At 38.7% G+C, this 20947-nt stretch overlaps 1 protein-coding gene across 1 annotated transcript in view; it reads left to right on the top strand.

The window, feature by feature from the left end:
• KATNA1 (katanin catalytic subunit A1) overlaps window positions 1–20947 on the top strand; it is a 35701-nt gene extending 14754 nt beyond the window's left edge. The window contains exons 5-11 of the mRNA XM_029224241.1: window positions 10723–10844; window positions 12492–12597; window positions 13806–13964; window positions 18964–19090; window positions 19599–19733; window positions 20108–20234; window positions 20677–20947. Coding sequence (XP_029080074.1) covers window positions 10723–10844; window positions 12492–12597; window positions 13806–13964; window positions 18964–19090; window positions 19599–19733; window positions 20108–20234; window positions 20677–20875 — 975 coding nt within the window. The 3' untranslated portion in view covers window positions 20876–20947. The remainder of the gene's footprint in view (window positions 1–10722; window positions 10845–12491; window positions 12598–13805; window positions 13965–18963; window positions 19091–19598; window positions 19734–20107; window positions 20235–20676) is intronic.

The raw sequence follows: 20947 nt of genomic DNA, 5'->3' as shown, positions 1-20947 counted from the left end.
ACTGAGAGTAAGTTGTAGAAATGAAATCATGCCCTTTTACACTTAGATGTTTTAGAGTCAATTTCCTAAATACTAGGACATTGTTTCACATAAAAACAATGTAGTGATCAAAAATCATAAATTTTGCATTGATACAGTACTATTATCTAATACACAGACCTTTATAAAATTTTGCCAGTTATCCCAATAATGTCATTTATAGCTCCCCCTGCCCCCCGTGCCAGGACCCAATATAGAAGCATACATTGCATTTGGTTGTCATGTTTCTTTAGTCTCTTTTATTTTTTTTAATTTTATTTTTTTAATTTATTTTATTTATTTTTGGCTGCATTGGGTCTTCGTTGTTGCATGAGGGTTTTCTCTAGTTGCAGTGAGCAGGGGCTACTCTTCGTTGCAGTGCGTGGGCTTCTCATTGCGGTGGCTTCTCTCATTGTGGAGCACAGGCTCTAGGTGCAGGCTCGGTAGTTGTGGCGTGCGGGCTCAATAGTTGTGGCTCGTGGGCTCTAGAGCGCAGGCTTAGTAGTTGTGACGCATGGGCTTAGTTGCTCAGCAGCATGTGGGATCTTCCTGGACTGGGGCTCGAACCTGTGTCCCCTGCATTGGCAGGTGGATTCTTAACCACTGTGCCACCAGGGAAGCCCTCTTTAGTCTCTTTTAATGTGAACATTTCCTTTGCCTTTATCTTTTTTGGCCTGACTTAAGAGTTATTTTGTAGAATGTTCCTCGGTTTGGATTTGCCTGATGTTTCCTCGTGATTAGATTTAAGGTTGTGCATTTTTGGCAGGAATACCACTGAAGTGAAGGTTTGTTCTTCTCAGTGTATCATATAAGGAGGCACAGGATGTTTATTTGTTCTATTACTTGTGATAAATTGGATCACTTGGTTAGGGTGGTGTCTGCCAAGTCCCTCCACTATACAGTTACTCTTTTTCCCTTTATAGTAATTTGTGGGGAGATACTTTGAGGTTATATAAATATTGTATTTCTCATTAAAGTTTCAGTTACTTGCTTTAGCATCCAGTGATTCTTGCCTGAAGCAGTTATTCCTCTGATAATTGAAAAATCATTTTCTAATGCTATTATCTCTTCTACATTAATTACTTGACATTGAACTGTAAGAAAAAACTCTATCTCTTCCCCTTTATTTAATTTTATCAGTATGGACTGGTGGACTCTTATTTTATTCAGTGAATTAAAATCTATTACTATCTTTTTGATGCTTAAATTGTCCAAGATTTGAGGAGTGGGAGACCCTTGAAGCTGGGTCTTAAGTCTTTTTGACACATACTCACCATTCTCTGAGCATTTCCTCATTTTCTGGCAAAATAGGATGTTCCAGGCTCTTCGTGTATTTACCCCATTTCTCCAGGAAACCCTGGTTCCTGTTAGTGAGGAATGAGATTTATAAACCAAGATTTCAGTACCAATTATTATTTGAGGGCCTGTGCTCTCTTACAGTAAGAAATATATGGGACTCTGAGAACCTAGTTTCTGTCCTCTCTACTTCCACCTCCCCAGTCCCTTGCCCCAGGCACATACCTAGTCTATGAAATGGTAAAGTACAGGCTCACTTCTTGGCTTGTTGTACCAAAAGGACCCCTCCACACCACCTGGGCAAAGTGAAAACTGGGTTAAGCAAATGTAAAGCCCCCAGTGCTGCCCATTCAGTCCTTTTCAAAACATCATATCATGGGCTTCCCTGGTGGCGCAGTGGTTGAGAGTCCGCCTGCCGATGCAGGGGACACGGGTTCGTGCCCTGGTCCAGGAAGATCCCACATGCCGCGGAGCGGCTGGGCCCGTGAGCCATGGCCGCTGAGCCTGCGCGTCCGGAGCCTGTGCTCCGCGACGGGAGAGGCCACAACAGTGAGAGGCCCGTGTACCGCAAAAAAAACAACAACAAAAAAACCATCATATCAGCCCGTACTTCAAGATCTTTTTCCTAACTTTGTAATTCTGCTTGAGAACCTCATCCAGTAACCAGCCAAGCCACACCTTTAAATATAATCTTCCTTGTTGATATAGATACAGATGTGCATTTAGCTCTTGATTTTGTGTCATCACCTTTATTCCCCGTCCTCCCCATTTCTGGAGGTCATTTGCCCTTGTACATCTGGATAGTCAGTTCCCTTGAGTCCCTCTCACCATCGTTCCATAGTCCCGTATTTCTGTACTTTCAGCAACAGCAGTGCTATTGTAGTTCCTGAAACAAGGAAGGGTATGCGGAAGGTGGCTAATGCCTCTGGCCTTAGGCAGTATTATCAATACCAAGGTTGCCCTTGCCTATCATCTAGGGTTTGGGTTGTAAGCCTTTTAACCATCTGTGGTTTGTAGAGCTCAATGTCCTATACCTTTTTCATTTTATATCTATACTTTTATACCCTGAGAAATGATGTGTAGAACCTGAGGTACTATAATCAGCAAATCAGTTGTCCAAGATAAATTAAATTGAATTAATATGATTTGCTTGTTAAAACAGGAAGATATAAAGCTTTTCAAAAATATAGCATGGTGATTAAGAGTATGGGCTTTGGAATCACGTAGACTTGTATTTAAGCACCATCCCTGCTGTTTCTGGATGTATTACCATAAGCTACTTGGGCTTTCTAAATTTTATCCCCTCATATATAAAATTACTTTAACGCCTGTCTTATAGAGTTTTTGTAGGATAAATAAAATAACTTTTTTAAAAAAATTTATTTTATTTATTTTTGGTTGCGTTGGGTCTTCGTTGCTGTACGCGGGCTTTCTCTAGTTGCGTTGAGCGGGGGCTGCTCTTCGTTGTGGTGCACGGGCTTCCTCATTGCGGTGGCTTCTCTTGTTGTGGAGCATGGGCTCTAGGCACACGGGCTCAATAGTTGTGGCTCGTGGGCTCTAGAGCACAGGCTCAGTAGTTGTGGCGCATGGGCTTAGTTGCTCCGTGGCATGTGGGATCTTCCCGGCCCAGGGCTCGAACCCATGTCCCCGGCATTGGCAGGCGGATTCTTAACCACTGCGCCGCCAGGGAAGCCCCAAGATAACTTTTTTTTCTACCTAGTGTGTGCTCAATAAATGTTAGCTATTATTTCCCAAACATTCCAGGTAACTGAGATTTTTGTTACATATGCTATTGACTTAAACAGTTTCACCATTGCATTTTTTAAAATTTTAATGAAATGTCTTAGAGGTTGATGACTACATTCAGAATGCTCTTTAATTTATCTAAATGCAAAAGTAGAATTATTAGGTTAAAAGTAGGATAAAAATAAATTCCCCAGAAGGAGGCTCACTTTGAAAAAAAGTTCTTATTTACCAATGGAAGTATTTTAGCCTTCAGTTTAAAACAAATAGTGTTTCCATCACCCTTTGATTCTCTACTGTTTCAAGAATAGGGCAAGAGGACAAAGTATAATAAATAAACATAAAATCAGCTACATTAAGAGGAGATCTTAGGGGCTTCCCTGGTGGCGCAGTGGTTGAGAGTCTGCCTGCTGATGCAGGGGACACGGGTTCGTGCCCCGGTCCGGGAAGATCCCACATGCCGCGGAGCGGCTGGGCACGTGAGCCATGGCCACTGAGCCTGCGCGTCCAGAGCCTGTGCTTCCCAACGGGAGAGGCCAGAACAGTGAGAGGCCCGCGTACTGCAAAAAAAAAAGAGGAGATCTTATCTGTGTCTTTGCTGAGTGTAGACATGACTTATGTGCTAAAATCCTCAGGACTTGACAGCCAAAGAACAAGTGTATAGAATAGATTTTCTTCCCAAATCAGCCAGTGTCTTTGTTGGTAATATATGCCCAGTGTTGAGAAACTTACGTTTGAGGAGATCAGAATAATATATTTCAAACAATTATAGAACAATTAGATGCTAAACTGGTGGTAGCTAGTGACTAAAAATAGCAGAATTCTTAGAAGGAGTTGGTAGTAGTGAGAAAGCTTCATGGAAGAGATAAAGCCATTAAGTCATAAAGAATGAATAATTTTTTTTTTCCTATTTAAAACCTTTTGTTACCTATTCACTTAGAAAATCAGAAAATAGAGCAAGTGAAAAAAGAAAACTCAGACTCACATTCTTACCCACCCAGAGTTCTGTTAATCTCATGGTATATGCTTTTAATGCTTTTCTATTGCGTGATTTTTTTTTTTTTTTTTTTTTTTACCGTAACCGGAATCATAAAGTAGCCTGTTCTTTTCGATTATCAATGTATCCTAACAGTCTTTCTATGTTGAGTCGGTCTATTCCTCTAAATAGTAGCTGTACAAATGACTAAAGAAAAGGAAATAAGAGCACAGAAACAAGTGTCTTCAGTGAAATGTCTCTCTTAAGTCTATTGCCCATTATGCAAATGAGTTTTTTTAGTCTTGAGTTTTGAGAGCTCTTTATATAGTGTAGAGACTAGTCCTTTGTCAGTTATGTGTTGTGCGGATAGTTCCTTTAAGTGTGGAGCTTGTCTTTTCATTGTTTTAGCAGGATCTTTCACAAGGCAAAAGATTTTAATTTTGGTAAAGTCCAGCATTTCCTTTTTATAAATTATGCTTTTGGTGTCAAGTTTGTAATTCTTTGCCTAGCCCTAGATCCCAAAATTTTTTTCTTAAAAGTTTTATAATTTTATGTTTTACATATCTAAGTCCCTGATCTATTTTGAGTTGATTTTTGTGTAACGTGTGAGGCTTAGGTCAAGGTTCATTTTTTGCCTATACATGTTCAATTGCTCCAGCACCTTTTGCTGAAAAGGATTTGTTATAGCACAGAGAACTACATTCAATATCCTGTGATAAACTATATGGAAAAAAGATGAAAAAGAATACATATGTGTGTGTATGTGTAACTGAGCCACTGTGCTGTGCAGCAGAAACGAACACAGCGCTGTAAATATGCTTCAGTAAAAGAGACCTCTACACCTTGGTCAAAAGTTATTTGGGCATATTTGTGTGGGTCTGTCTGTGGGCTCTCTGTTACATTTCATTGATACGTGTACCTGTCTCTCAACCAATACTCCACACAGGCTTGGTTACTATAGTTATATACTGCGTTATGTACATAGTAAGCTTGAAATGGAGTAGACTAATTCATCCCATTTTATTCTTCCTTTTCAAAGTTATTTTAGCTATTCTAGTTCCTTTTTTTCATGTAAATTTTGGAATCAGCTTTTCTGCATCTACAAAGAATCTTGCTGATATTTTGATAGGAATTACGTTAAACCTGTGTATCAGTTTGGGGGAAATTAAGATCTTTGTTACATTGAGTCTTCCAATCCATGAACATGTTATCTCCTTTAGATCTTTGATTTCTTTCATCAGCATTGTGTAGTTTTCAGCATACAGGTCTTGCATATATTTTGTTAGATTTTAAACCTACGTATTTCACTTTTCTAAGTGATGTATCAGTGATATTGTATTTTTTATTTCAGGATCCACATATTTATTGCTAGTATATAGAAATACAAGTGACTTTAAAAATTCTTTTAGGGCTTCCCTGGTGGCGCAGTGGTTGAGAGTCCGCCTGCCGATGCAGGGGACGCGGGTTCGTGCCCCGGTCCGGGAAGATCCCACATGCCGCGGAGCGGCTGGGCCCGTGAGCCATGGCCGCTGAGCCTGCACATCTGGAGCGCTCCGCAACGGGAAAGGCCACAACAGTAACAGGCCCGCATACCGCAAAAAAAAAAAAAAAAGAAAAAAATTTCTTTTAAATTGTGGTTTAAATATGTAGAACGTAAAATTTACCATTTTAGCCATTTTTAAGTATGCATTTCTTTTTTTTTTTTTTTTTTTTTTTGTGGTATGCGGGCGTCTCACTGTTGTGGCCTCTCCCATTGCGGAGCACAGGCTCTGGACTCGCAGGCTCAGCGGCCATGGCTCACGGGCCCAGCCCCTCCGCGGCATGTGGGATCTTCCCGGACCGGGGCACGAACCCGTGTCCCCTGCATCGGCAGGTGGACTCTCAACCACTGCGCCACCAGGGAAGCCCTAAGTATGCATTTCTTAAAGTGCAATTGAGTACATTCACATTGCTGTGGAACTATCACCACCATACATCCACAGAACGTTTTTAATTTTGCAAAACTGAAACTCTGTGCCCGTTAAACAATAACTCCCTGATAAGGAAAACTCTATTTTTCTTTCTGCTTGCTACTTACAAAACACTTCTGTACTCCAAATGTGTAGGATATTTTTTCCACATCAAGCAATTCTTTGACACCAGTTGTGTGTCCTGCAGTCTAACTGAACTGGCATCAGATCCACAGGTTAAGAGTTCAGTTGCACAGGGTGCCTCCACATCACATGCCAGTTGCAAGTCCAGCTTGTCACCTGTGCTACTGACCAACTGGTATAAATCAGAGGTTACCAAAACAACCCCCTTGGGTTTGATAATTTGCTAGAGCAGCTCACAGAACTCAGGAAAACAGTTTTCTTACTAGATGTACCAGTTTATTACAAACGATGCAATTCAGCAACAGCTAGATGGAAGAGAAGCCCAGGGCAAGGTACGTGGGAAGGGACGCAGAGCTTCCATGCCTTCTCCAGATACGCCACCCTCCTAGCACCTCCGCATGTTCACCATACCCTATCCTTTTGGGGTTTTATGGAGGCTTCATTACGTGGGTATGATGGATTAAATCATTGGCCATTGGTGATTCATTGAACCTCCAACCTCTCTTTCTCCCCAGAGGTTGTGTGGTAGCACTGTAAGTTCCAACCCTCTGATCACAAGTTTGGTTCCCCTGACAACAGTCCCCATCCTGTGATTAACTAGGGGCTTTCCAAAAATCACCTCATTAACGTAAACTCAGGGGCTTGTTATGAGTATCAAAAAACACCTCTTTCTCCTTTACTGCTCTGGATCTATTTCAGGAGCTGGGAACAAAAACTGCATATTATAACAAAAGATGCTTCCATTGCTCTTATCAGTTAGGAAATCATAAGGGTTTTAGGAGTTATATGCCAGGAATAGGACTAAAACTAAGTATGTATTTCTCATTATAAATCATAATATTGCATTCCCTGTTCCTTCCCCCTGCCCACAGCCCCTGGCAACCACTATTCTACTTTCTGTCTCTATGAGTTTGATTCCTCTAAGTACCTCCCATGAGTGGAATCATACAGTATTTGTTCTTTTGTGACTGGCTTTTCCTACTTAGCATAATGTCTTCAGGGTTCATCCATTTGATAGCATGTGTCAGAATTTCATTCCTTTTTAAGGCTAATATTCCATTGCATGTATATACCATATTTTGTTTATCCAGCCATCCATCAAAGGACACTTTGGTTGCTTCCACCTTTTGGCTATTGTAAATAATGCTTCTATGTCATGGGTATATAAGTGTCTCTTCAAGACCCTGCTTTCAAGTCTTTTGGAGATATTCATATACAGAAGTATTCGTGTATAATTCTGTGTTTAGTTTTTTGAGGAATCACCAAACGTTTCCACAGTGGCTGCATCATTTCACATTTCTACTAACAGTGCACAGTGTTCCAATTTCTCCACATCTTTGCCAACACTTGTTATTTTCTTTTTTTAAAAAATAAATTTATTTATTTATTTATTTATGGCTACGTTGGGTCTTCGTTGCTGTGCGCGGGCTTTCTCTAGTTGCAGTGAGCAGGGGTTACTCTTTGTTGTGGTGCGCGGGCTTCTCATTGCAGTGGCTTCTCTTGTTGCGGAGCATGGGCTCTAGGCGCGCGGGCTTCAGTAGTTGTGGCACGTGGGCTCAGTGTTTGTGGCTCGTGGGCTCTAGAGTGCAGGCTCAGTTGCCCCATGGCATGTGGGATCTTCCCAGACCAGGGATTGAATCTGTGTCTCCTGCATTGGCAGGCAGACTCTTAACCCACCAGGGAAGTCCCTGCCAACACTTGTTATTTTCTGTGTGTGGTTTTTTTAGTTAGTTAGTTAGTTTGTTCTAGTTTTGTAATAGTTTTGTAATAGCCATCCAAATGGTGTGAACTAGTATCTCACTGAGGTTTTGATTTGCATTTCCCTAATGATAAAATTGACTTTTTACGTATATTTAGTATCCTGCCACCTTGCTGAAGTCATTTATTAATTCTAGGAGAATTTTTGTAGATTCCTTGGAATTCTCTGGGTAAACATCATGCCATCTGAAATAGAACAGTTTTATTTCTTCCTTTTGGATTTGTATGTGTATATGTCCTTTTCTTGCTCTGTTACACTGGCTACAACTTCTAGCACTATGTTGAATAAGTGTGATGAAAGTGGACATCCTGATCTTAGTGGGGAAAGCATTCAGTGTTGCATCATTAAATATAATGTTAGCTGTAGAATTTTTTTTTTTTTTTTTTTTTTGGTACGCGGACCTCTCACTGCTGTGGCCTCTCCCGTTGCGGAGCACAGGCTCCAGACGCGCAGGCTCAGCGGCCATGGCTCACAGGCCCAGCCGCTCCGCGGCATGTGGGATCTTCCCGGACCGGGGCACGAACCCGCGTGCCCTGCATCGGCAGGCGGACTCTCAACCACTGCGCCACCAGGGAAGCCCGCCGTAGAATTTTTGTGTGTGCTTCTTACCAAGTTGAAGAAATTCCTCTTTACCCCGAATGGATGTTGAGTTCTGTCACGTGCTTTTTGGCATCTGTTGCATGATCATGTCGTTTTCCTTCTTTGCCTGTTAATATGTGGATTATATTGATTTATTTATTGTTTGAATTTTGAACTAGCCTTGCATCCTTGGAATAAACCTCACTTGGTCATGGTATATAATTCTCTTTATATCTTACTGAATTCTATTTGGTAATATTTTGTTAAGGATTTTTGCATTTATATTTATGAGGGATATTGGTCTATAATTTTTTTGTTTTGTTTTTTAATTCTCTTTGATTTTGGTATCACAGTAATAGTAGCTTCATAAAATGAATTGAAAAATGTTCATTCTGTCTTCTGGAAGAGATTGTGTAGAATTGGTAGTTCTTGTTTAAATGTTTGATAAAATTTTCCAATGAAACCATCTGGGCTTGGATACCTTTTTTGGAAGTTTTTAAATTATGAATTCAGTTTCCCTAGAAGTTGAAGGGCTGTTTAAATGATCTTTTTCATGATAGTTGAGTTGTAGTAGTTTGTGTTTTTCAAATAGTGATCCATTTTGTCGAAGTTGTCAAATTTATTTTGAGCACCAAGAAGGAGTCTACATTCTTTTTAACCTCTGCTGCTTTCTTTTACCTCCTGGTAGTTGTTAGTATTTTCCCTTAGAAATGTCAAAATTTGAAATTCCATAGCTCCCCTTGGCCAACCTATTATAGAATTGTTTCTCCTTTCTGCCTGTCTGAAATTTGTTTTGCTTTGTCTGCAAACATTCCCTCAGCGCTGTGTTCTTTGGGAGAAGATAAGGTGAGAACTGTTGATATAAAGTGCCTTATATTTGTGTTTCCCTGGGCTTGCAGTTTAAGTTTCTAATAGTCAGGAACAGTGTCTTCTTTCTATCCCCCGCAGCTGCTCGTACAGAACAGATTAGTATCTGTGAATGAATAACAACTTCATAAATACTTAGAAGAAAAGATAACCTCCTCTTTTAAATGTTATACAACACCTCCCTTGAATCTTTAATGTTCCTATTGGATACTAAATATGTAAACTGTGAGACAGGCACTTATTTGGTCATCTAGTGTAAGACTTTGAATATCGTAAATATTGGTTAAGTCTAGACATTAGTACTGACTTTAGACAGCACCAGTGACAAAGAAATCATCATGTTATGGGCAAAAAAATGTTATGGATTTTGGAGATGGGGTAACAATCCTAGTACAAGACCAAGTAAATGATTATTTACACCAATATAAAGTTTCATAAATTTTCTTGGCTTATAAAATTCACGACTGTCTCAGCAGTTTTTTCATAGCACCTCTAGGACAAAAAGAATACCCATCCATTTGAAATTTGGTTAAAACAACTCATGTCCCAACAACACCTTTTGGACACTGTACAGTTTCTCAGACCTTGGAGTCATAGTGGACATTCCACTGTCATTCCTCTTCCACATTGATTTTTCCCGGTATATGTTTTATCACAGCAACTGCCAAAAATCCAGCCTCACAAAAAATATGGGATTATTGAAAGGAATGCAGCAGTCTTAACGGAGAAACTGAACTACCTCGAGCCGGTAGTTCACCCAATGTTCAAACAGGTGTTTTTGTATTTCCCTCAAAAATCTGAAAAATCCTGCAGTGCCCTGTGAGTTCACTGTTGTGCCTTGGAGTGCTTTAGTGTGCATCTTGCGGCCCTAATGACTGTCCTCACAGAGTGGGGGAGGGAAAATCTCTCCGAAGGACTGAGGTGTCTTTTGGAGGGATGTGGGAACAGTGAAAAGGGATGTTTGGGGAGCATCAATGGGGACTGAGTACGTGTTAAAGATTGACCCATAATCTTAGCTAAATAAACCATCTGTCTATAACCTTATCTCTTCTAAAGCTTTGAGATAAATGCCATACATATCTAATATTCACTAGGGACTACAGTTTATCTCAATATTAATTTTTACTATTGTCAGTTCATATGCATAATATTTTTTTTTCTTTAATACCGTTGTCATACTTTTTATGTAAAAATAAAAATTCAGTATGAAACTCTGATGTTGATGTAGAAGGATGACTTGTAGCCTTTGATTCTGTCCTTATTACTTGGTACTATTACATTAGCTTTTTAAAAAATGTCACTTAAGTCCAATCTTTGTTTCTGACTCATAGAAACAAAATATAATTTTTGAGTCAATCAAAAGCTCTTGTTTTTTCTCTCTGTTTGTGTAGAACAAATCACCTGCTGCAGTTACAGAACCAGAGACAAATAAATTTGATAGTACTGGATACGATAAGGACTTAGTAGAAGCTTTGGAAAGAGATATAATTTCTCAGAATCCCAATGTTCGATGGTAAGTTATATCACAACAAAATAATTGGATGTTGCTTTTTGGAACAGAAAATGGAACAAATGTGGGCATGTACTGAAGATCAGTCCTTGAGGATAGAACCTGAGGACATACAATGTGAGCATGACACATAATGAAAAACTTGACTTTGGTTCAGGCTGTACCAGTTGTTGTCTGAGATTTTTTAATTTAATGAAATAAATAATAATAAAATTCTTATTAAATTAAAAATTCTACATACAGAATGGGAACAAGATAACAGAAATTACATCTTTTGGGGACATTCTCCAGTGGTAAAATGGCAGTCATTCTTATGCGTGTGTATTGCTTGTTATCTTAGGTTTATACAATATATGTTGCTTTTATGTCCTATTAGAGCAGTGGTTCTCAACTTTATTACTGTTATATCTAAGGGATAAGTTAGGAGTTTGGGATTAACATACACACACTGCTATATATAAAATAGATAACCAACAAGGACCTACTATATAGCATAGGGAACTGTACTTAATATTTTGTAATAACCCTAAAGGGAAAAGAATCCCTTTGGAATAACGTAAGGGAAAAGACTCTGAAAAAAAAATAGATGTAGTTGTATGTCTAACTGAATCACCCTGCTGTACACCTGAAACTAATACAAAAGTGTAAATCAACTACAATTAAAAAAATAAATACTATATCTAATCAAAGAACTGTAATTTATCACAGTGAGTTGTAAATCTCCCTTTCCCACAAAGTTAGGTACATTCTGTTATACGTTTTTTGTTAAAACTTTGATTATTTTTAGGTATAGTTTTGAGGGATATTTTAAAATATATTATCATGTCATATATCATAATATATTATCATGCCATGTGTACCGGTTGTTGTAGTAGTAGTAGTGTTCTGGTGGTTGGAGATGACTTCACAGAAATCTCTATGATACTCTTTATTTATTTATTTATTTATTTTTAATTTTTTTTCTATGATACTCTTTAATCTCGGTGTCTATCTCTTGATAGGGTTGGGGGCAAAACAGCAGTTTTGCAACCTGTATCTGCTTTATGCCCTTTTTATTCTTTATGGGTTTTTTTAATGGGCTCATTATTTCTAAATCATGGAATTTATGGAATGAGCATTTTAAGAGCAGAAGTTTAAAATGAAATGGCATAATAATACTTAAATTGTAGGCCTATAGACCTGTGTTCTCATTCACCAAGCTGAAAATCATTACTCCCAAGAATTGAAGATTCAGGGACTTCCCTGGTGGTCCAGTGGGTAAGACTCTGCGCTCCCAATGCAGGGGGCTCGAGTTCGATCCCTGGTCAGGGAACCGGATCCCACACACTACAACTGAAGATTCCCCACACGGCAACGAAGATCCCACGTGCCGCAACTAAGACCTGATGCGGCCAAATAAATAAATAAATATTTTAAAAAATTAAAAAAGAATCGAAGATTCAGATTGTGCTCTTTCTATATACCGGTTGCTGAGGCAGGCCTCGTCACAGTGTGTTAGTTCACTAGTGCCTAGGAAGAAGCTTAGCATTCTGTCAGCAACGTAAAATCATGTGCTTTCAGTGATTCTCAAGAATGACTACATAGAGTTAGGTTGTTGTAGTCAGTTTATCAACAACTACAAGGTTGTTGATAAAATATCTTCTCTTTCAGGGATGATATTGCTGATTTAGTAGAAGCTAAAAAGTTGCTTAAGGAAGCTGTGGTGTTACCAATGTGGATGCCAGAATTCTTCAAAGGCATTAGGAGACCATGGAAAGTAAGTGTATTACTGTAACGGCATTGTCAAAGCAAATGGCAGGTGCATTGCTATAGAAAGCCAATATTTATCTGTGTTGGGGGAAGTGGGAGGAGAAAGTAGAGCAGGTAAAGAAAATTATTTTAAACTATGTTGTGTTACTCAGAACTTTGTTTAGACCAAGAGCTACTGCAAGGTTTCCAGAATAAGAAATAGGTACAGGACTTCCCTGGTGGCACAGCGGTTAAGACTCCGCCTGCCAATGCAGGGGACACGGGTTCGAGCCCTGGTCCAAGAAGGTCCCACATGCTGCGGAGCAGCTAAGCCCATGTGCCACAACTACTGAGCCCACTATGGAAGCCTGCGCACCTAGAGCCCATGCTCTGCAACAAGAGAAGCCACCACAAATGAGAAGCACGCGCACTGCAATGAAGAGTAGCCCCTGCTCACCGCAACTAGAGAAAGCCCACGCACAGCAGTGAAGACCCAACACAGCATAAATAAATGAATGAATGAATGAATGAATAAATAAATTTACTTTAAAAAAAAGGAATAGGTACAATGTGATATCTGGAAAGTTGGACACATAGCAGATTTATAATGAGCTTACATTTGCAAATATGAACAGGTCACCTAATGCAAAAATACTCCATTTTACATGTTGTGTTGCAGAACTTACATCTGTATTTCTTGGAATTGTTCTTAAGAAACTAATAAGATATATCTGTATCTAATGAGTACTTTTTAAAAGTCATGTGCTGATATGAAAAGAGACTGTCCAAAAAACTCTTGGATTTGGGAAATGTGCTAATGGCTAACTCTGTACTTATTTTTTAAAATTCTTGAAAGGTTAAGTGATAAGCAAGATACAAAATTATGGACATACAGCTATGTAAAAAAAAAAAAACTAATTTGAGCAAAAAGACTAGCAGGAAATATATCCAGATACTAATGGTACCTGTGTTAGGGTATGATATTATATCATTACTCTAATATTGATTATATTATTTCTCATCTCTTAGTTCCAATTTTTTAATAATGTGTAGTTACCCTACTTTTGTAATGGAAAAAGTAAATTTGTGATAAAGTATCCTTCTGTTTATCTTTGTCTTTTACTTGTCTTAATATTATGTGTAAGTTGGTTGAAAATTGATCCTTAGTAATGGAATTCTTGTGAATTAGAACAATGGCACATAAATCCTTTGCTGATGCTATTATATTCCCAACAGGGAGTGTTGATGGTTGGCCCACCTGGCACAGGAAAGACCCTCCTTGCTAAAGCAGTAGCTACTGAATGCAAGACAACGTTCTTCAATGTCTCTTCGTCAACTCTGACTTCCAAATACAGAGGAGAGTCTGAGAAGCTTGTTCGTCTTCTGTTTGAAATGGTGAGTGCTTGAGCTAACTCTAATGATTCTTTACCTCTAGAAGGGGAGAAAGTGAGTTGTAACTACAGCGTGTAGAATCGCTAGGCAGGATGCTTTTGTGCCCAGAGTGTGATTCCTGTGCTCTTGAAGGTAGAAAATTTTTATTCAATACTAACATGAATAACTTGCATTTCTCTTTGACTCCTTTTCTCTGGATGAAAGGCTGTCTCTGTTAGCTTATGGACATATTCATGTTACGGGATCTGCATTACTGATCTGCTATAGGAATGTGAAATTATTACGGTTTTTAAATCAGGCTTAGTTATAGTAAATGCAGTATTAGAACAAAAATGAGAAAAGGTGAAAATCATAAGTAGATATGGAACTGAGATTACCTCCAATCTATTAACTATATCAAATACCCTGAGTTTAATGACCCAGTCTTTAGATTAAGTTCTTCGCTTCTTTGAGTGTCTTTTTCCTTCTTCCCCTGCCACTCATCTGAGTATCAGTAGAAGAAGTGTAATTCAACAAGTTCTGCTTGAGTGTTTAGGTTGAATTCAACAGCTTTTTAGACTTCAGACTTTGTTTCACTTACTATTTCCATCTTACCTCATTTAAGAAATTGTGTAGTTATATGCATGAGGACAGAGTTATGTTTATTATATAGATAGTGAAAAAGATTTACATTCCTGGTCGTGGTGGACAAAACCTTAGATGACCATGCTAATATTATACCAGATCTTCCTTCCTAGGCTGAGAATAAACAAACAAAACCCCTCACAATTTCATGTTATCTGTTTTCTGTAAAGGCTTCTTCCTGTTTCAATTCCCATTTTCTTTCTCCTTCAACTTCGATAATTCATAAGGCAGGATGTAGATTCTGACAAGTTCTTATGGATTATTAACAGTCCATCCCACAATAGGAATCTAATGGAGAACCTCTTAGATCCTTTTGAAAAATTAGCTTGCTATTTGCTTCAGGGGAAAAATTATATTGTCAGTATTCCAGAATAACTAGGCCTTTTTAAAATGTAAGCTAGGGGACTTCCCTGGTGGTCCAGTGGGCAAGACTCCACGCTCCCAGTGCCAGGGGCCCGGGTTCGATCCCTGGTCGGGGAACTAGATCCCGCATGCGTGCCGCAACTAAGAAGTCTGCATGCCGCAACTGAGACCCGGAGCGGCCAAAATAAATATTTTAAAAATTTTATTTAAAAAAAAAGTAAGCTAAGTAGGGTGAATGGGGACTTCCCTGATGGTCCAGTGGTTAAGACTCCACGTTCCCACTGCAGGGGGCACAGGTTCAAACTCTGGTTGGGGAACTAAGATATCCCGCATGCCAAAAAAAGAAAAAAAAAAAAGTAAATAGGGTGAATGGCTAAGTGTGGCGTCTTTAGAGTCTGGTGGCCTGGGTTAAGATCCCACTTCTGTCACTTTCCTAGATGGCAAACTGTGGGAAAATTCCTCTCCTGTCCCTCAGTTGCTTTATCTATAAGAGGAGGACAGTAATTTAGGACCTACCTCTGTAATGTTTGGAGGGTGAAATCAGCCAATACATGTAAACTGCTTAATACAGAGCCTGACTCATAAGGACTCATAAATATTAACTGTTACTGTTTAAGAGTTATTTGATTTTTTTTAATGTAGGGTTTTATATTAAGGAAAAAGGACTATTTTCTTCTATGAGGGAAAGCCTCTTACAAAGTAGTAATTTGCAATATTTTTGTATACTGCGGTTTATAAAGACATATCAAACAACTTATTTTTTACTGGCTTCCCTGGTATTGCCCAGGAGAATCTTAACCATCTTTAAACAAATCCTTGCTTATCTGGAGCGTGCTACTTTGAGTTGCCCACTTGAGCAGTGGCTCAGTCACAAACCAGCGCCTGCAGATTGGAGCTTCTGCCTTTCTGAATTTCGGTTAGGGCTCATTTGAAACCACCTTGATTTGCTTCTGTTCATATGGACTCTCTCGAGTAAAATTGTACTGCCTCTCATATTTTGGTTTTGACTGCTCTACAGATGACTGCCTCTCTCTTGAGTGCCCCTCCCCCTGAACCTCTCAAAGTGAGCATTCCTCAGGGCCTGTATTTTGAATAAGGCCACTTAAATATTACAAAAGTCTGTCCAGGGTTTTTCACATGACATGGTAACAAACACATATAAAAACTTAATTGTACAGTTTTTGTTGTATTGTCAGGAACTTTCATTTTCAAGTGTCAGAAATCTAATCAAGTGAACAACAATCTCAGTTGTTCCAGCAAAATTCCAGAGATTAATGTTTGGTCTCTCTTGAGTCACATGCTTATGCCTGGACCCTCCTGGGACTCCAGCAGAGTTGGCCTCTCTTGAAGTAATAGAATAAGAATGAGAGAGAGATGATTTACAAATGAAAAAGAGAGCTTCTCTTATCATAAGGAGCCATGCTGTGCAGGCAGAAACAATTGGTTTCCTCTCCAAGTCTCTCTATATTACTTTCTCAGGTCATCCAAAGCCAATTTTAAATGTGCCACATAGCCTCTGCTTTAAGTCAGACCTTTCTGCACACCCTCAGTATTTGGGAAGACTCAATCTAGTAATTTTTGCTTGAAATTTAATTTTTGTTGTTGGTTCTGTTGGTAGATGGTTGCTAGCTAGAATTTCAATTATAAATTTTCTTGCATGTTTGCTTTTTTCTTTCTTTCCCTCCATCCAGTTTATTTTTCTCCCTCTGTTTCTTGAAAAGAGAGTACAAAAATGTTTGTACACAGTACCTAAGATCCAAGTAAGGATACCTTATTAAAAATGTATTATTAGGGCTCTTGGTTAAGAATCTGCCTGCCAGTGCAGGGGACACGGGTTCGATCCCTGGTCCAGAAAGATCCCACATGCCACGGAGCAACTAAGCCCTTGCGCCACAACTACTAAACCTGCACTCTAGAGCCCACGAGCCACAACTACTGAGCCTGCATGCCACAACTAATGAAGCCTGTGCACCTAGATCCCGTGCTCTGCAACAAGAGAAGCCACCACAATAAGCCCGCACACTGCAACAAAGACCCAACGCAGCCAAAAATAAATAAATAAAATTTAAAATTATTATTATTATCTTACTATCCCTTTGGAGGCAGTAGATGACTTAGAATTCAAGTTTTTAACTAGAAAAGAAAGTGAGATTTAACTATTAGGATTTTCCAAGTGAACAGACTAAAACTAAATCTATACTTTGGAAGCACTGTGCTTTCAACACAATTAATCACCTCTTAGAGGATACTGAATTATAACCTCATGGTCCAAAGAATTGATGAACCCAGTACAATTGCGTGTTCAAATCTGTAATGTTCACTTGCCATTGTGGACTTGCATTTTACGTTCAAGCTTTCTTGTGCAGTGATTCTGTAAGTTTGGATATTTTGTTTAAAAAATGATTAACGATAAACATTAGTTACTATAATAAAATGCTTCTTATCAACTATACTCCAATTTAAAAAAAGTCTACTAAAAACAAAACAATAAGTAAATAAAATTAAATGCCTCTTCAGTCTCCTTAAGAAACGGGTGATACTATTGAGTCTTGCACAGCTGTTTACTAGATAATACTTGACTAGATCTATTAGTTAATGGATCAATCTTCCCTGTCCTTTGGTTTGGGGAAGAAATGCATTTAAGGTACAAAAATAAACTTGGGGGATATTATTCAGCCATAAAAAAGAATGAAGTGCTGGGACTTCCTGGTGGCTCAGTGGTTAAGAATCCGCCTGCCAATGCAGGGGACACGGGTTTGATCCCTGGTCCGGGAAGATCCCACATGCCATGGAGCAACTAAGCCCGTGCGCCACAACTACTGAGCCTGCATGCCACAACTACTGAAGCCTGCGTGCCTAGAGCCCACGCTCTGCAGCGAGAAGCGACTGCAATGAGAAGCCCGCACGCCGCAACGATAAATAGACCCCGCTGTCCGCAACTAGAGAAAGCCTGCACACAGCAACGAAGACCCAATGCAGACAAAAAAAAGAGTGAAGTACTACTGTACATGCTACAATATAGATAAACATTGAAAACATGCTAAATGAAAGAAGGCAGACACAAAAGGCCACATATTGTATGATCCCATTTATTTGAAATGTCCAGAATAGGTAAATGCAGAAAGACAGAAAATAGATTTGTGATTACCAGGGGCTAGGGGCAGGGAAGTATGGGTTATTTTTGGAGGCAGTGAAAATGTTCTGGAATTTGATAGTGATGATGGTTGCACAACATTGTTAATATACTAAATACTGAATTGTCACTTTAAAATGGTTTAAATGGTGAATTTTATGGTATATGAATTTTATCTCAAAACAAAAAACTGAGGCCATTTAAATTGACCTCTAATTGACAAGAGGATAAAAATCAGTTGACCCTTGAACAACGTGAAGGTTAATCTGCATATAACTTATAGTGAGCCCTCTGTATCCACGGTTCTTCCACATCCTTCGGTTCAACCAACCACAGACTGTAGTACCGTAGTATTTACTATGGAAAACTATCCACATACGAGTGGACCCATGCAATTCAAACCCGAGTTGTTCAAGGGTCAGGTGTACTTGTATTAGTCAAATGAAAAACGGCAATTAAATTAGAATCCCTTAGAGGGAATCTATGTGATTTTATTTAAGGTAATGGTTCTCTTTAACAAAAATTTTTCTAGAACTTTAGAACACGTCAGTATCTGTAAATGTCTTCCCACCATTGTTGTCCATATTATTGTAGTGTACAGGATAATCCTGTATTTACATGACTCGTAAACAAATACATGTTGAAGATAATCAGTTATAGTATTGAATAGTATAAAAAATTGCCATATAAGATTTAAGTATATGATAGGTCTATATTAGAAGCTGTATTTTAGCTGTTCCAATTCTATCCTCTCTCCCCAGTATTAGGCAAAGAGGGAGAGATGCACAGGGTGGCAGGCTCCACAGCTCTTTAATAATTGCTAAATTATAGATGACTTTTAAATGAAATAAAAACCTGGTGTTGCACGCTTTCTCCCTTCAGGCTCGGTTTTACTCTCCAGCCACCATATTTATTGATGAGATAGATTCCATTTGTAGCCGCAGAGGGACTTCTGAAGAGCACGAGGCAAGCAGAAGGGTGAAAGCCGAGCTGCTGATTCAGATGGACGGTATGCCTGTGTCTCTGCGTGAGCTGAGCAAGCCCCACTCATAGTGCTGACCCACACAGCCCCAGTGACGCGGGGCTGGCCAGTCGGTCCTGGAGATTGCCAGCGGTAAACTGGGTGCACTGACAGTGGTGACACACCAGCAATTATGGCTGTTTATTCACAGGACACCCTGTCATACACTGATCTCATTTTTAGCCATGAAATTGAAACAAATGCCGATTAATTGGCCTTAGAGAGGGATATGTATGGTTTTGAAGAATTTCTTAAATTGCTATGTAGTTGTGCTGAACTAGTCTTTTGATCAAATCTATTTTGAGTCCTATTTTTTGCACACTGCAAAAACTCATTTTTCTTGGACCACAAATTCACATACGTACCAGTTAGCTTTATAAGTCTTAGGGAGGCTTGATGATTACCCTGCTTTTAATGTTGTGCTAAATATCTGATGATCTGTAAGTAGTTGAGCTTTGTTTTTTATTTTTTTACTGTGTTCTTATCCTTCCTCAAGGTGTTGGAGGTGCTTCTGAAAATGATGACCCTTCCAAAATGGTTATGGTTCTGGCAGCTACTAATTTTCCCTGGGATATTGATGAGGCTTTAAGACGACGTCTTGAAAAAAGAATCTATATTCCATTGCCATCAGGTATCTTTATTTGAATCAGAAAGGTCATGTTAACTCTTAGGTAGTTTTGCTTAGAAATTTTAAAATTTGGTATTAATTAACTTTCCAAGACGAACGTAGGATGTCTTTCCTTATTTTAACTGGTTTGGCTATATCTGGAGCCTAAAGCCTTGATACTAGGAAATTTAAAATTCAATGAAATACTTCAATTTTAAAAAATAAAAATTAATTAAAATTTTAAAATAAATGCAGTAAATTCAGTAAGGAATAGGTCTTAAATTTTTTAAGCAAATGAGCTCTAAGAATTGGAAAACAACTTCTCAAAGTAGACTGGAGAAAAATAAAACATTGTTTATGTTGAAGGCTTATATTTTTAAATTTGTTTCTACCAATAGCAAAAGGCAGGGAGGAACTATTACGAATAAGTCTGCGTGAGCTGGAATTGGCTGATGATGTTGACCTTGCAAGTATAGCAGAAAACATGGAAGGTTATTCAGGTGCGGACATTACCAACGTGTGCAGGTATGAATTATTTTGGAAGCATAGGTGTTTTTTTTCTTTTTTTTTTGAAGCATAGGTTTTTGTGGGTATAAGCTTCTATTATGAACTTTTTATGCTGAATTAAGATAGATGAAGAATAAAGACCCACATTATAATCCAGTCAGAGACACAAGTTTTGGTATTACGTTAGTGTTAGCTAACAGCCTCTCTCCTGTCTCTGTGATGCTTATTCTTTATGTTATGGTACACTTTTTTAATAAAATTGAATTGCTATCTTATTATATCCTTTTAATTCTTCTTGGGCTTTTTGCTCAGATTCAACTGCTAAAAAAACAACTCAAAAACAGGCCTTATAGTCCAGTACTGGATTCTATGCAGTACTACATATGTATATGTAATAAGATAATTACAGAATAACATATGCACTGAAAAATTTTTTTGTTTACACGTTTTTAAAACCTAGGGATGCATCCTTGATGGCAATGAGAAGGCGTATTGAAGGTTTGACCCCAGAAGAAATCAGAAATCTTTCAAGAGAAGAAATGCACATGCCTACAACTATGGAGGATTTTGAAATGGCTTTAAAAAAGGTTTCTAAGTCAGTATCTGCTGCAGACATTGAAAGATATGAGAAGTGGATATCTGAGTTTGGATCATGCTAAATTCTCACATGTAAACTGTGAGAAACCTGCATTAAGTGTTTGAATAATAATTAAAAGTAGTATGTCATTGCA

Source organism: Monodon monoceros, unplaced genomic scaffold, assembly GCF_005190385.1.
Source record: "Monodon monoceros isolate NGI ecotype Baffin Bay Population unplaced genomic scaffold, NGI_Narwhal_1 Super_Scaffold_15, whole genome shotgun sequence".
In the NCBI taxonomy this organism is placed as follows: Eukaryota; Metazoa; Chordata; class Mammalia; order Artiodactyla; family Monodontidae; genus Monodon; species Monodon monoceros.
This window is presented reverse-complemented; position numbering and strand designations above follow the sequence as displayed.